This window comes from Mirounga angustirostris, unplaced genomic scaffold, assembly GCF_029215605.1.
Source record: "Mirounga angustirostris isolate CCGP_5_RB_7025 unplaced genomic scaffold, mMirAng1.0.hap1 SCAF_1, whole genome shotgun sequence".
Lineage (NCBI taxonomy): Eukaryota > Metazoa > Chordata > Mammalia > Carnivora > Phocidae > Mirounga > Mirounga angustirostris.
Window position 1 is genome coordinate 78,745,431 of NW_026991709.1, and position 16,869 is coordinate 78,762,299.

Sequence of the window (16,869 nt, forward strand, 5' to 3'; positions counted from 1 at the left end):
GCTGTGCTTAAAGCAGTGTTGTGTGAGAGATGCAGAATGCAAGCACGTACAGGGAGCTGTGGAATCTGGAGGTGTACAGGATACTCCATAGACCAGGAAGCTTTGAGCTGGATGGTGAAGGATAAATAAGGCAAGCAGATGAAGAATAGGTAGGCTATGTGCAAGGGGACCAAGGCATGCACAGGCATGGCATACTTTCAGAATGACATACCAGGGCATAGCTGGCACTGAGATGAGGCTGGACAGGCAGATCAGCACTAGATCAAAAAAGGCTCATCTGCCATCCTGGGAGCAGATGCTTTATCCTGCAGGCACAGTGAAACAGCTTGGTCACATGTGTGTTTTAGAAAATCAACTTCGGCAGAAAAGTGCTGAGTGGTATAAAGTGGGGGACAGGGAGATTACTTAGGATGCAATAGCAATAGGCCAGATAAGAATGTTTAAATTAATAGACTGGAGAGAAGTAGATGGATTTCCAAAACATAGGAAGTGGAATAAATAGGACTTGGGGAAGAAGTTGATGAGCCAGGTTTGGAGTGTTTGAGTTCAAGGTCACTGGGTCTTGCAGGGGGAGCAATCTATTAGATGCCCAATGTGGTGCATATTGTTCATTAGGGTTCTGACTAGCCTTGGACATTCTGACTCATTATTGCGCCACTTTGGGTGTGTTCCATTAAGTTTTATTGAGTTTTCCTTGCCCCTTCCTTATGCAATTCTTTCAATAGTCCATTATCTCTGATGCCTACAGCTGGAAATAAATTGTAGTTTTCTAATCCTTTTATAAGAATACTTACCAAGAGGGGGAAAAAACTTGTTTTGCTTATTCTTTCTTAATTAAAAACTTTGCATATCTTGACTGATTTTGTTAAATCTGTTTAAGGTAATGCAAGATCCCATCATTGAGTATAAGTCTCATCCCAGTATTACCATGTCACTATTACTTACTTTTTACAAAACTGAACCAAGAGTTTGATTCTTAAATGAAGCCGAGTTGAATAAAGGACATCAACTTTTTTTTTTTAAGATTTTATTTATTTATTTGAGAGAGAGGGTACAGGCAGGGGGAGCAGCAGGAAGAGAGAAGCAGGCTCCCGCTGAGCAGAGAGCCTGACGTGGGGCTCGATCCCAGGACCCTGAGATCATGACCCGAGCTGAAAAAAGACGCTTAACTGACTGAACCACCCAGGTGTCCTTGAAAGGACATCAACTTTTACCTAATTATGAAATTTACATTCTCAACAGTAAAATAATAAGTGTCAGAGTCCCAAATAGGGGACTGTCTAGGAGACTTGAATATTTACTAAATCTTCAGAAGAGCACAGTTGGAAGAAACCATAGAAATCATGGAGTCACCATCTCCCTGTAGAATAGACTGGATAAGCAAGGCCCCAGGTGGGGAAGAGTAAGCACAGCAGGTCAGTGGCAGAGATATGTCAAGAGCTTGGTCTCCTAGCTGCTTAGTTAAAGGATGAGGACCTGTGTCCATGAATGTAAGTAGATCCATTCATGTCTTTCAGGTGGCTCCTTCTCTGTCATGCTCTGTGCCTCTCCTTGTTGAAAGCTTCGGCCCATACCGTGGAGCTTAACAATATGTTTGGCCAGATTCAGTCACCTGGCTATCCAGACTCCTATCCAAGTGATTCAGAGGTGACTTGGAATATCACTGTCCCAGAGGGATTTCGGATCAAGCTTTACTTCATGCACTTCAACTTGGAATCCTCCTACCTTTGTGAATATGACTATGTGAAGGTGAGACCCTTGGTTTTCCCTAACTGAGCCAGGTTCTCTACTGGAGAATCTGCTAGGAGTTAGAGAAGCCTAGATGAATTAGATACTGTGCTTACCCTCCCAAGGTAGCAGTCCAGTGAGGAAGACACACAAATTTACAACATGATGAATGAAGGTTGGGGGTGGTATGCTAGGTGCAGGCTCAGTGATAAACCTAGAAAGGACCACAAGAGAAACTGAGGCTGGCAATGTATAACTCAGCCAAACATAACCTCCCTTTTTTCTTTCTGTTCTCAAAGTCCTTAAAGTTTCCACTAACATCTGTTCCAAGATCACTTTTACAAGCAGAAAGAAAAGGGCAGAGACCCCAGAGTAAGCATAACTAGCCTGGAGCACAGCCATAATTATGTGCAAAGCTGAGGCATTAGAAAGCATTGCCCACTTCCCTAAGTAATGATCAAGCACTGGGGAAGGGTTGGGTATGCAGTAGTAGACAGTAGCAGGTGAAATCAGAAGGTTGGATTAGGGTGAGATTCTGAAGGGTCTTGAATGTGATGCTAAGGAGTTTGGATTTTCTCTGCAAAGGGTGTGGACAAGGTGGGGGGTCACCATCAGAGGTGGATGTAAAAATCATGTAGAAGAGGAGCAGGAAATGATTACAACATCGAAGCAATATTCCCTGGAATTTAGAGAGAACCCACAAACAATGCCATGGATGGGAAGCTGTTCTTTGAAAGTGGGGCTGAGAAAGTTTGGAGTGCTTCTGAGAGATCAAGTTACTAAGGCTGAATCTGGCTCAAAAAGATGTGGAGGCCTAAGAACCTACTTTCTAAGCTCTCTCTGGCTTTCTGGAAAAGTTCTCATCAAATCACTCTAGAGTAGGTTTTGTATATTTTTAGTATTAATGTGGTCTCTGTTCTCTGCAGTCGGTAATTCAATAAGAGTTAACCTTGTATTAACCAGAATGTTTGATCAACAGCAAAGTAGTGAGTTTACAATGTAGTTTTATACTTATAATCTCATTCCATCTTTAAAACAATCCTATAAGGCAGGTACTACTATTGTCCTGCTTCATAGGCAAAGGAACAAACCCAAGAAGGTGAAGCTACAGCTAGTAAGCAGTGGGTCAATTTCCAAACCCATGTCTTCTGACTTTCAATCCCATGCTCTTTTGGCTACACCAAACTGCTCTCAAGTTGCTCTCCACTGAGCCCCAGGATACTGCAGGGGCTTATAAGACTACTGCTGGGGGGAGAAAGGGGGCGGATAAGTGGGACTATGAACCCCCACCCTGCTTAAACTCATTTTAAATGTTGGGTATTGCTTATTTTATATGTTGGGTCTGCATCAAATATCTCATTTACAACAAGGTTCCTGTGACTAAAAACTTTCCCAAATTGATGCTCTTTGACAGAGTTTCTTAGCTTCAACACTATTGATATTTTGAGCCAGATAATTCTTTGCTGAGGAAAGCTGTTTTGAGAATTATAGGATTTTTAGCAGCATCCCTGGCTTCTACTCACTAGATACCAAGATCACTCTCCCACCAGTTGTGACAACCAAAAATGTCTCTAGAGGTTGCCCATATCCCCAGAGGGACAAAATCTCCTAATCTGAGAACCACTGTTCAGTGGGATGCTGCCCTTCTGTGAATGTCTTGGGCTGAGGACTGCGAGAATTTAAAGATACAAAAGATTTGGTCCCTTACAAAGAGAGATGAGCCTAGCAAAGTAGCCATTGCATAAGATGGAAAAGAGTAAGGACACAAAAAGACTGATGGATACAGAATGAGGAAGGTGGGGTGGGCTGGTTGCTCTGGGAGATGATGTGGGCTGGCCATCTAGACTGACATATAGTGTCCATGAATTCACTAAAAATGGAGCCAACTTTTCAAAGTCACAAGGATCCAGCAAGGAGACTTGTGTTCAAGACTACATATTCATCATCATAAAGTGAAATTTCTGACAAACATGTTAGTTATGTCTTCCAGGATATAATCTAGCCTCTGCCAGAGCCAGACTCCAGGAGAAGATGCATTATGGGTAGGAACCATTAGGTTAGCTGACTCCTCCAGCCCATCCCCCCAACTAATGCTGGTCATAAAACTGTGGCATTCTCAAATATTTGGATTAGAAAGTGGACTTAACCAGAAGGAAAATGACCAAACATTGGCTTAATGCGACAGTAAGTTCCAAGATTTAAATAAGGCTAGATGTGAACTTCCTAACTGCTTTCTTCTCTATTTTCAAACATGTCACCCATCTAGAATTTTTTTTCAGTGAAAACACTTGCTTTTACTGGTAGCTGAGGCTTTTAAGACTATGGACATTACAGCATTTTTTTTTCTTGAATTGTAACAATAACTTACTGTCATTATCCACCCCCTTCCTCCACCTGAGGAATTGACTCTCAATTCATATACACAAAGCAATCATTTCTCACAAGTTTTCCTCTTCTTCAGACAGCTGCCAAGCTTGACCTTGTTAGGATTCCCTTCTAGAGATCATAAACACACAACAGAGGATTTAACTCATTCCTTTGTCCCTAATAAACTGAACCTCCTGGCAAGGCAGATTAAGGAGCTGACATCAGCTGCATTTTGTAATGGCAAAAAAAAAGAAAGGTACTTTTCAAGGGCAATGATGATAGAATATGAAGACCTCTTCTGACACTGAATTAAGGACCCTGGTGACCATTTATCCAAATTTGGCTTTTGTGGCTGGAGAATATTTTGGAAACTGATTGATGGTTTCTATCAGGAGCAGTGAGATACCTTCATGAAAGCCCAGGCAGATGGAGGTAGGTCCCCTGGAAGGATAGCATGGTCCTGGATTTTTGCCTGGGATTCAGGAAATGCCTGGGCTAGTCCCTGATCTGCCACTAACTCCTGAATGAAGAAAATCTTAGAGCACTCTCTCACTCCAAATAAGATTATGACCCCTGGGCACAGCAAAGAAGCTGTCTGGTACCTGAAGGGCCCTACAGTCCTTGCATCTCTACTTCAGACACCTTCTCCCAATGCCTTTGGAAGAAGGGCTTCACGTATTGGGCAAGAAGGGCAAGATGTATCTCTACGCTTGTGCTGACTCCCTTCCAGAATGCCATCCCAGCATGGCCATCAGCCTCCCTGCAGAGGTTCCGGCGGCCATGGGGCCTGAGCAGGCCTCCCTAGTCGGGACGCTGCCCCTTGGTTGGCTGACAACAGGTGCTCATGTAGAGACGGACCCTGTGCTCCCATCCACAAGCCCCTGGCCGAGTTCCTCTCCTGCACTCATGGACTCACAGAATGTCAAGTTGTAGCGACCCTCCGGAGACTCATCTAATCCCACATAGCTGTGGTTAGTATTGTTTTTCAAACATTTCCTCCTAGTTTTCTTCGAACAGTTTTCTGGTAGGCCTGATTTGGAAAACAGAAGAGTGGCTAGCAGGTCAAATGTGGCTCAGAAGCTCATTCAGTTCACTCATCCTCCTCAGTCACCCTGAAGGTCCTGCCTTAGAGGATTTATAGCTTGAGTATTGCTTTAGTGCCCACCAGACAGAGAGGAGCCTGGAGCTCAGAATTCAGGCACAAGACGAGTACTCTGGCCTCTGAACTCCCAAACCCAGAAGCCTTCCACATATAGTTGAAACCCATTCACTTTTTCTAATTGCCCCCCTCCTCTGCCCCCAGAATGTGTGCCTTTCCTGGCTGTGATTGAGAGCAGGAATAAAGCAGGCGCATGCCATGTCATTCCCGGAGAAGTCATCATCCCTCTCCAAAATCCCGTTTTCTCATCTGTTCCATGAGGGGGTGACATGAGATGATCCCTTAAGTCCCTTAAATTCCTGGACTCTAATCCTACTCCTTCTGCCAGAACTGTCCAGATGACCCCACCAAACCCCCATTATCCTAGTTAGGATAATGCCAGACACTGGTAATAATATGTTACAACATCCACTTCTCCAAGTTCCGTGGCCCATAAGCAATCCAATAAGAGCCTACCATCTGCTGGGGTTGCCTTAGTGACATGTCATTCAAAGCAAACCTGTAAACACACCACACCACCACTGTCCTTTCCCAAGCAACTTTAAATATCACTGATTTCCATTTGACGCGATAGTAGCCCCTATTTGGAGGCTTTTTCACTCTGTGACTGAGTTCCCCTGGCAGGCCAAGGAGTAGATTTAAAGCACCCTCCAGCTCACAAGGACCCTTTCTGGCCCTTCCCAGCCCAGCCCATAGGGGTGACAATAATGGAACAGCTGACTCTGTATTTCAGTAGCTTGAAGAAGAGTAGGACCCCAAGGCTGCGGTCCAGATGCTCTCGTTTTATGAAAATTCCTCTCTGGCCTGATTCCCCGCAGTCCTCGGTCTTCAAGGCGAGTGCACATCTGCAGGAGCATCTGCTTCCTTGGAACATGGCTGCAATGTGTGGGTCCCTGCCGTGCACGGATGGGGCTTACGGGTCACAGGCGGTTAATGCTGCAGGCGAGGGGCAGAGCACGGACGCTGGCTGGGGAGTCAGGAGGGCTGGTTTCTTGGGGTCATTCTCCACTAATGAGCCTTGGGCGAGTGAATATTTCTGGAGGGGACTCCACTTCCTCTTCTCTCAAATACAGGAAGTTGAAGCCAACGGTCTCCGAAGACACCCTAGCCCTGATATTCTGTGCATCTAAGACCTCAGAAATCACGGTTCAACTCTATGACCATCATGTCCAAAGCCTAGGGAAGGACAATTCAGTGGTCAGGGCCACACTGGGACCAGAATTTATATCTCAAGACTCTCAGTCTTTTCTTCTTTAAAAAAAATAAATTAATTAAATGACAGTGAAGTCCCATCTTGTGGGTGCTTAGGTTTTTAAGGTAATGTAAATGTAAGTAAGTGTGATATAAGGCAAACATTGCCTATAGTCAAACTTAGCCACTCTCTTCAGTATAATAGAGCACTGTCTTTGAGTATGTCCAGAAGGGCCTTTTTCCCTAGGAATATAACAAATTAGTTCCTTTGGTTGGGCATCAGAGGAAGTGGTGACTCGTGCCTAGAAAGGGGCCCCAGAGCCATAGTCACGGAAAGACGTACTGAGAAAACAGAACCACAGAGGGAATCCCATAGTCACACACACCCTATCTTCAAGTTCATTTCACAACGTCTGTTCACTGGAAAAAGAGATAATAAGAACCTGCATTTGGCTTTTATTCTCTCTTGGTCTCGCTGAGTACACACAATTCCACTGGCTTCTGTTAGCTGCTCATGCAAAGTCACCCACTTCTCCTGTCGAGCCTCTAACCTTGACCTACTCAACATTTCCGCCATGCTTCCCACTGTTCACGCCTTCATTCCAGTCTTATCCCTCTCACCTAGTCTATTGCCATTGTCTCCTAAATGTCTACTGGCTGTCAGTCTGTCCCCATCCAGTCCACCTTCTAGAGGCACGTGTCCAGAGAGATCTTAAAACATTTTTTTGATTGTGATACTCTCAAATCCTTATATGGCTCCCTGCTATCTATGGAATGAAGCCTAAGAATCTCAGTAAGAACCTACTGGAAGCTGGACACTGCACCAAAGACAGGGCCCACGAACGTGAATGAGACAATACCTGCCCTCGAGGAATTTGCGATTTCACAGTGTGTCATGAGACAAATATCTAATTAATAAATTAAAGCTGCACAAAGTAACACAAAGGATGTGAGGCAGTATAGAGATGGGGAGTAGTCATTCCTGGGTGTTCAGGAAAGGCTTTGGATGTTTGAGGTAAGTCTTGAAGGGTAAGTAGGAGTTCACAGTGCAATTCCCCTAAGCTTCTCGATCTCCCTAAGCATCAGTTTTATCAGTTACAAAAAAGAAAAAGAAAAAGAAGTTCCTCACAGGTTGTGGGAGGATTTTTTTTTTTAAGATTTTATTTATTTATTTGACAGAGAGAGAGGACAAGCAGGGGGAGCAGGAGAGGGCAAAGCAGGCTCCTCACTGAGCGAGGAGCCCGACGCAGGGCTCCATCCCAGGACCCTGGGATCATGACCTGAGCCGAAGGCAGACGCTTAACTGACTGAGCCACCCAGGCGCCTCTGTGGGAGGATTTAAATGAAATGCTGGCTGTAAGTGAAATTCCTACTGCAAGAGGCAAGCATGCCCAACGGTTTCCAGATCAGGCTTTAGACCCAGAAGGACCTGGGGTAGGTCCTGCCTCCACCTCTTACTGTAAAATGGGGATAATAATAATAATACCTATCTCGTGGGCTTATTGCCAAATGAGGCAAATGTTTTCATGACATATGTCCAGCACATATGTAATTCACTCAGCAATACTGTTCGAGCGGTAATGATGGCAGCACTGTGAGTAATAAAGTACATGTTGTTGTCACCAGGTGCTCAATGAACATCATTTTTCTCATCTGCTCTGACTATACCACTAACTGGCTCCCTATGACCTTGCTCATGTCGCTCAGTATTTTCAGACGATTTATGGAAAAGTACTTTGAAAGGACCGATCAGATACAAGAGGTTATTTCCTCTGTGTGTCTACCTTGTAGTAACACACATTAATGCAGTTTCTAATTTATTGCCACACTTGATTCTCGTGGAATAGGCAGAGCCGGGATGATTACATCTCATTTATAGCAAAAGGAATAGCACAGGGGCTCCCGGGTCTCTCAGTCGGTTAAGCATCCAACTCTCGATCTCAGCTCAGGTCTTGATCTCAGGGTTGTGAGTTCAAGTCCCGCAGGGGGCATGGAGCCTATTTTAAAAAAAAAGAAAAGAAAAGAGAAACAGCACAAAGAACCTGAGTGGATTTGTCTAGTCTCTGTAGTTCTCAGCCCCTGGTCTGCTTACCCCCAAGTCATAATTTCATCTCTCCATGTAGTCCTTCTCTGTTAGAACACATTTGTCCTGGAAGAGACCTTGGTGTGCTTCCTGGCTATGTATTATTCCTAAGGCAACACTGCCGTTCAGGGTAATTTAGTAAAATTTATAAAACAGAAGGTCCCTGAGGGTCCTTGTGTTGTCTAGATTTTGTTAAAGAACTTTCTCTTTTATCCTAACTTTGAGAGGAAAAACATTTTACAGAAATAACAAGAAATAGAGAGTGAGCTGTGAGGGATGAGAGTACTTGATTTATCCGTTGGTGACACACAAGCCCTAAGGGTGAGCTCCAGCTCGTTCTCGTAGACCGTCAGCCCCGGGAGCTCCGGGCAGTCAGCACAGTCTCGGGGCCGAGCAGGAGAAGGCCTATGGCTCCCAGCATGGAGCACAAGGAAGGGGCTCTGGTCTAGAAGTCAGCCACTGACTCCTACTGAGATGCTGGACAAGTGAGCTCCCTGCTCTGGGCCTCAGTTTCCCCATCTGCCCAGGGAGGAAAGTGGACTTGCCGGCCTCTCCAAGCCCTTCCAGTTCTGATGGCCTACCACTCCCAGTCCAGTGCTCCCTTCCCCAGGCCTCGCTGGGTCAGTCTGCATCCTGCTGTGTTATTGAGAGATAAGTCCCTCCCAGGGCCCTGCTCCAAGACTGACTTCCCTGACCCGCCGGCTCCTAACTTCTGTGCAGTGCTCTGTGTTTACTCAGAACATGCCCTCGACCTTCAGGCTGTGGCTGACCCCAGCAACAGCAACAGCTCTGCTAATTCTCTGGGATTAGACAGGCGGCCTTGGCCCCTGAAGGAAACGAGAAAAGGAGAGATGTTTCTCATGAATTTCAGTTGTAGTCCCTAGGGGGATTCTTCCACTCCTGAGAGAGCAGATTCCGATTCTAGGCACACGGGAGTCAGAAAGTGGAAATGAGCTTCCGAAAAGTGTGACCAAAGCTCATTTTAGGCAGGAAGTGCCAAGAACACAGGCTCTGGGTGGTGGAAAACAGAAGGGAGGTCCCAGTGCTGGGACAGAGCACACGGGTGAGCTCAGATGAGTGTGAAGTGGGAGTGCTCTGGGGTGCCCATGCACCTGGTGTGCAAATCCGCATGCTCGTGTGGACACAGGCTGCTCTCTGATAGACCTCGGTAAGAAGCAGAGCTGGAATTTCCTCTGGTGTGCTCGTAAAGGGAAAAGGTAGGCAATGGGAGGTATTCGTTTATTCATCTATTCAGCAAATATTTACTGAATGCCTACTATTTACTAGAGCTTAGGGTATAGCAGTAATTAAAACATACAGAAATCCCTGCCAGCAGGATGCTTATATTGCACTGAGGGAAGCATAATAAACACTAAACACAATCCACAGATAATGTCTACAGTGAGTAGTAAGGTGAGAGGCAAAGAAGTGCAATAGAGCAGGATAGAGAGGGCCTGGGTGAGGAGGGGTGAGGGCTGTGATTTAAATATGTTGGTCAGGGTAGTCCTCAATGACAGGGTGACAGTTGAGAAAAGACTTGAAAAAGCTGAGGAAGTTCACTGCGTGGCTTTCTGGCAAAAACCCTTCCAACCAGAGGGAACAGCGAGTGCAAAGACCCTGAGGGGGGCAAGTGGCTGGTGTGTCTGAAGAGCAGCAAGGGGGCAGTGTGACTGGAGCAGGAGGGACAGGGACGGGAAGTGGAGACAGAGAGGTGCAGGTCGGGAGCAGGGAAGGAGGGACAGATCACCAGAGGGCTGGGAGGTAAGGCCCCTGCTCAGTGCTGACAGGCAATGAATGACAGACTTTACAAGCTCTTTCCATGCCATGTTTCATGACCTCTTGACTCTTCAGAGGACAGCATTATATACTGTCCCCACCTTAGATGTTTGTGAGCACGGAGGCCCGAAGACGGTGTGCTTGTAAATGATTAACAAGTGGCTCTGGGACCGGGGAGGAGATGAAATGCTCAGTAGCGCACCAGGCACCACGCACCATTCAGATATGCTAGACGGTAATTACCTCGAGTGCAGAGGTAACAGTCAAATGCTAAGAATAGGAGAGGATGAGTTTTTGTATCATTTGTCTTTAATACAATTTAATTAATTGCAACTTTATGAAACCCAATTTCGAATGATGGCTGTGTCCAACAACAGGGTCCTCAAATCTCTGAAAAGTTGACAGTTTGTGCTTATAAACAGATACGAGCCAGCTCCGGCACACTACTTACTGCCTGGGGAGGTTCAAGTGACAAGTGACCCCTGACATAGGAGGGGCAGAGGGGGAACCAGAACCCAGGTCATCTGGTCCTTATTCCAGCGCTCTGTGAGGGTTTCCACGTGAAGATCTGAGGATGTTCGTATTGGCTGGGGCCGGACATGGTCCTTGGTGGTGGCAGAGGAACACGCCAGCTCACACATTCCCAGGAACTCAGCCTGGCGACACTGGCCTGTGGCAGGTCCCCTCACTGCCCTCAGCTCTTACTCAATCACTGCTTTCACCGCCGTCCCGACTGTGACATACCTTGAGCCAGGCTGCCTCTGCTGCAGAAGAACACAACCCTGCTGTGTTTTCTTGTCCTTGGACTGTTTTCCAGCTCCGAACAGTTTGAGACCCAGCCTCTCAGTCCCTGAGGGGATTTGCATGTGAATGAGCTTGGCTCTGAAGTCCCAGGAGGCATGGGGTGGGGAGTCTTTCACAAGCCAGGGAGAGTGAATCTTTGCTGGCCCTCCTGCCCAGCCCCTGTTCCCAGACTCTCCCGCCTACCCCCTCCCAGACTCGCTCCCACTGGGACGGTGGGCACTGCCAGTTTCCCACCTGCGGGACGCCTGCTTCCCAGGCTCCCGGAGACCCCTCCCTGTCAGCCCTCTTTTTCTCCCCTTGCTCCTGCTGCCTGGAGACCATCCCCTCTTCTGTCCAGAGCCCTCCTTGCAAAAGGGCAGTCGTTCTGGGAACAGTGGGAGTCTTGGACTCCAAGGACCTGCCCACCATGGCTCAGGCCCCACACTGTTAATGGTGTCTAGCATTCGCATGGACACGATACCTTCTGAGGGGTTCACCCCAGCTCCGTGAGGAGCTTTTTACTCTGATCAACATGTAAGTAAGAACACTGTACTGGGACTATGGTACACCTGATCCCTTAGCCTCGTTCTGCCATCGACTGTGCCATGCGACTTTGAGCCAATTACTTCATTTCTCTGAGTCTCACTTTGCCCATCTAAGACAGAAAAGAGATGAACTTGATAGGCTTTCATATCCTTTCTATCTCTGACCTTCTATGGTTCTCTGATTCCAGTTACTGGACCAGGGCTGGAAGTCAGGCCATCAGGATTTTGTCTCAGGTCTGCCACTCCTAGGCTGTGTTCCCTTGGGGACTTACGTCACCTCTCTGGGCCCAGAATCACAATGTCTGCCTGAAGTGCATTCACTGCAAGACTGCCATCAGAAGCAAATATAATAAAGAAGGTGAACATACCTGTCTGCTGGAAAGTTCCACACAGAGGAGGGAGATGACTACTACTAGTATTGCTGTTATTTATTATTAACCTTACGGCCAAATGACCTGGCCAAAATCGAAGCATCAACCTCCAGCCCCTCTCAGATGAGGTCATCTTGAGTCTTAGACTCACCAGCTGTGCTATTTTTACTTCCATGGCTTTCAAGAGCTTCTGGAATGCAATACACAACATGCATGTGCACACACATCTCTTTTTTCCCCTAGTCCCAGGCTCTTGTCTGGAACCCTGTAACTTTAATTTGCTCCTTCTGAAATCTGGGCAAGTGGGTAAAGTAGCAAGATTGGGCTGTGGAGCCCTGGCTCGATCCCTGGAGGTGATGGACTTAGTGAGAGGGTGAGCCCGGGAGCACAGAGCACTCCCTTGTGAGTCAGAAGTCCTGGGCGCAGGGCTGTGAGTGAATCACGGGCCTAAATTCACACATCTAGAGCAATCCTTTGATACACAGGGAAGTGGGGAAGATTCCTGGACTTATATTCTCTTGTGGGATAGAAGCTTTTAGAGATCCCTCCCATTCCTCTGTGAAATCAGTATAATACCCTCTGCCTGTCACCCACCTCCCAGGATTGCCAGGAGGCTCCTCAGAGGGCCAAAGGAACTGAAGACAGATGCCACCTGCCAAATGAAGTGGCCAGACTGTGAGGGCTCTCGAGGTTCCCCTCCTGCGCCATCACCCTGGGCTCCGGGGTCCTCACAGGAAAGGAAGTCTGTGCTGATGGCTTCAGGGAGATTAGGAATGAAGGAGTGGAACCTGGAAACCAGAGGGGACCCAGGGACAGTTCCAGTCTCTCATTCTTCTTCACACTGGGAAATAACTCATGCCCACCTAGCAGGGAGTCCAGAAGCGGGTCATTTCGGATGACGGGATCTCAGCAGTCCTGTTCTTCTCACTGAGGTACTGAGTACTGTCTAGATCCCAGGGGCCTTTCTAAGTGTTTCACGTGTATTAGCTCATACGTATTCACAGTAATCCTGTGATACATCCAGAACATATCTGTGTCCTAGGGCTGCCATGACAAAGTACCACAAACGAGGTGGCTTATAACAGGAATGTATCCTCTCACGGTTCTGGAGGCTGAAGCCTCATATCAGAGTGTCAGCAGGGCTGTGCCCTGAAGGCTCTGAAGACTCTAGGGAAGAATCCTTCCTTGCCCCTTCTAGCTTTCTGGTGGTTGTTTACAATCCCTAGCATTCCCCGGTGTGTGGCAGCATGTCTTCAATCTCTGCCTCTGCCTTCACACTTGGCTCAGCATGTGTCTCTGTGAACAAATGTCCCACTTATAAGGACACCAGTCACTGGATTAGGGTCCCCCCCTAAGCCAGCATGATGTCATCTGACCTTGATTACATCTGCAAGGACCTACCTATTTCCAGATAAGATCGAGTCAAATCCAAGGGTTAAGACTTGACTATATCCTTCAGGGAGGGAGGACACAATTCAACCTACAACACAGAGAGTTTAAGTGATTTTCCCAGCATCTAACAATTGGTGAAGACCCATGTGTGACTCATATAAAGATGAGGTCCCTCATGATCCAGTCTCAGTAAGGGGTTTTCAGTAAACAGAAAACTTTTAAAAATTCAAAGCAATTCACAATTCAACTCACTCTCTTGAGAAACCAAAACAGAGCAGAGATGTTCTTACCACAGTCTTAAATGCCCAATCCCTCCCTCTCTCTCTCTCTCTCACACACATACCCACACACACACACTCTCTCTCTCTTTCTCTTTCTCTCTTTCTCCCTCCTTCTTTCGCACAAAGTGTTCATGAACTCCACATTAAGGGACTCTTCTGCCTCCCCTCATCCATCCATTTACACTCCATCCACTGACTCCCCCTTGCACTTCACGATCGCAAAGACATTTCTTGACAGGAGACTCTCCTTGCCACACACTGCCATATGTGAATTTTAGTTATTCTGAGTTTCTTGGTTGTTTTATCAGAATTTCATTTTTCACCGTATAATTTTGTGGAAGTAAAGCAAAGATCTCCATGTCTTTTTCAGCTCTGTTGGAACCCAGAGGCTAGAAGAAAAGGTTAGGAAGTGACAGAGTGATGAAGAGTCCCCATACCAGAGACTCAGGTGGTTATGAGAGACAGAGGGGTTGCAAACCGACCCTGAACTTCCAGGCTAGGTTAGCTGCCCCTCCTGTGTGTCCCTTGTTTGTTGACCCTAACTAACGAAGTTTATGCCATTGACAGAAGCTAGAGGGAAGTAGTTGTGGGTCCAGGTTTCTTTTTAAAATACTTTTAAAATATAAAAACAGAGAAAAAGGAAAGATTAACTGTAGTTCAACTAGCCATTGTTAACAGTTTGCTCTGATTCCTTCTCCTTTTTATTTTCAAAGCATACCTTCACCATAGTTGTGATTTCACCATATATATGGCTTTTTTTCCTTTTTTGATTAATATAACCTACTAAGAAGGTTTCCAGATCATTGTAATTTTTCCATTAATGTGATAAGTAACAGCTGTCTAATATTTACTAAGTCAAGGCTAATTTAACTGTTCTCCCTAGAATTGGATATTTACATTGTTTCTGGTTTTCTACCATTATACATGACTGCTATACACATCTTTGTTCACAAAAAATTTTTCCACACTTAGAACATCTTCCCCTAAGTTATATTCCCAGATAGGGGGCCAAGAGAGAATTTTCTAAGTTGAGGATAATTCAAACGGCCTGATCTATCTTGGAAGTTAGTGAGTATCTCATCTTTGCAATTGATTGTGAAAAGGTGGCATGATTTTTTTATAAGGGTGTGGTAGAAAGATAAGAAGATAGACTAAGTAACTCTCAAGGCCTCAAGAACCCATGAGATTGAAATTCTCCAAGTGTCAGTTAAAAATGTCAGTCTTACCCTTTGTCGAAATTTGCTTCCTACACCCCATAGCGTATCTATTGCCACTCTAAAACTCAGTAGCAAAAACAACATCCATTTTATTTGCTCAGATCCTGTGGTCAGAGGTTTGGGCTTGGCTCCGCAGGATGGTCCTTTGGCTGGATTTGCCTGAGGCTGTTCCTGTAGAGAACAGGACTAAAGCTGGAAGGTCCAAGATGGCCTCACTCACCTGTCTGGCAGTTGATGGTAGCTGTCAGCTGGTTGGTCTAGAGACCTCAGTTGGGACATTCATCTCTGCCCTATGCGACCTTCACTTCTCCAGTAGGCCTGGCAGGGCTTCCTCACACAGAGGCCCCAAGGCAATACTCCACCTGGGAAAGAGGTACAAGGCCCCCTGATGCCTGAAAGAGCTACCGGGCCCCTTGGAAGTGGCACCCTATCTCCACATATCACATGCCTTTTGTCAAAGCAAGTCACAAGGCTTGCACACTGAAGACCTACTTCTTCCTGAAGTACCTTGCCGTATACAGCTAGGAACACATACTGACACTTTCCACATTGCCTAGAGATCTCCTTAGCAAAGCCACAAATTTACTGTGTACCTTTTTCTACCTTCTACATTGCCATGGGCAAGTTGCGTCAAATGTTTCACACTACACGACTCAGATCGCCTTTGCAAGCTTCCAGTAGCAACTGGCCCACTGCTTTTCTAGCCTCGACGTGCTGCCGATCCCAAAACCCAAGCCATGGGTCCTAATTGTTACTACAGCACTGGACTTATGATTCCAGTAACTGTATCAGCCATAGTTCAGTGAGGAAAGCGGCGCCTCTGTGAGCAATGTGAGGTAATGGCTATTTTGGGTATCAGAAATCACATGACGAGAGGAGGTGCTGGGGCAGTGAAGGGCGGGGCTGGGGCGTTAGAGGACCAGTCACTAATCAGCTCCTGAAGCCCTGGCATGTGTGGAGATGTTGGCATCTGCAGGAGAATGTGAGAATTCAAGACCATCTAAGGAGCCAAAGTGTGCCTGTGAAGGGGGGCCCCTGGGGAGAGGTCTGTGAGAAGCTGTTGGCTCTGAGCAGCTCCCACCTCTGTGGGAGCATCTGGCAGTAGGTCTAGGCCACCGCTGGTCATCAGAGCCAGTAGCTGGAAAGAAGTGCTGGATGCAGAGTGGAGGAGAGGGAGGACAAGTTGGAACCTATCAGGCACATTTACATCTGCCCCATCTCTGTATCTGATCACAAAAGAGCACATCTACGTCTGTCCATCTCTGTATCTGATCACAAAAGGGCACATCTACATCTGTCCATCTCTGTATCTGATCACAAAACAACCTTCACAGAGCAAGAACGATTGTGTTCTAAACTCACACAAGTGTCTCCTCTGGCCAACTCTACCTCGGAACTTTACAGGAAAGGAGATTCTAGGGAAGGTAGTTCCCAGACTAACTAAATCGACAGCAGGACAATCCAGCACACTCCCTGAATATCTGACTACATTAATTCTGAAAAGCTCTTCAAAGGCCCAGAGAAGATGGCAGAGAAGCTCCAAGATACAGCTTGGGAACACTGACAAGCAAAGCCTTAAGGTACCTGGGTCTGTAGGACAGCCTTTGTTTGCCTCAAGCCTTGAAGGAACAGGAGGTTACTGGTTAGGGAATTGGGATGCTGCAGTTATGGGTCTGAAGCCACCACTCGGTAGATAATGACCTGGCCTGATTCATTGAAATTATCTGGCCTTCAAGGTTTCCCTTTATAAAATGAGAACAGGGACGCCTGGGAGGCTCAGTCAGTTAAGTGTCTGCCTTCAGCTCAGGTCATGATCCCAGAGTCCCAGGACTGAGCCCTGCATTGGGCTCCCTGCTCAGCGGAGAGCCTGCTTCTCCCTCTGCCCCTCCCCGCTGCTTGTGTGCTCCCTCTCTCTCTCTCTCTGTCTCTTACTCTCTTCCTGTCAAATAAAATATTTTTAAAAAAATAAAATAAAA

General features: G+C 46.6%; 1 protein-coding gene across 4 annotated transcripts in view; it reads left to right on the forward strand.

Annotated features, from left to right (window-relative positions):
* Positions 1 to 16,869, forward strand: part of MASP1 (MBL associated serine protease 1) — a 64,532-nt gene that overhangs the window by 7,187 nt on the left and 40,476 nt on the right. For 3 of the 4 annotated variants that reach the window (XR_008505026.2, XM_045903176.3, XM_045903175.3), the window contains exon 2: positions 1,518 to 1,749. The exons of the other annotated variant lie outside the window; for it this stretch is intronic. Coding sequence is in view for 2 of the 3 variants with exons in the window: in XM_045903176.3 (XP_045759132.2) it covers positions 1,518 to 1,749 (232 nt within the window). In the remaining variant the exon portion in view is untranslated. The remainder of the gene's footprint in view (positions 1 to 1,517; positions 1,750 to 16,869) is intronic. 4 annotated transcript variants of the gene reach the window in all.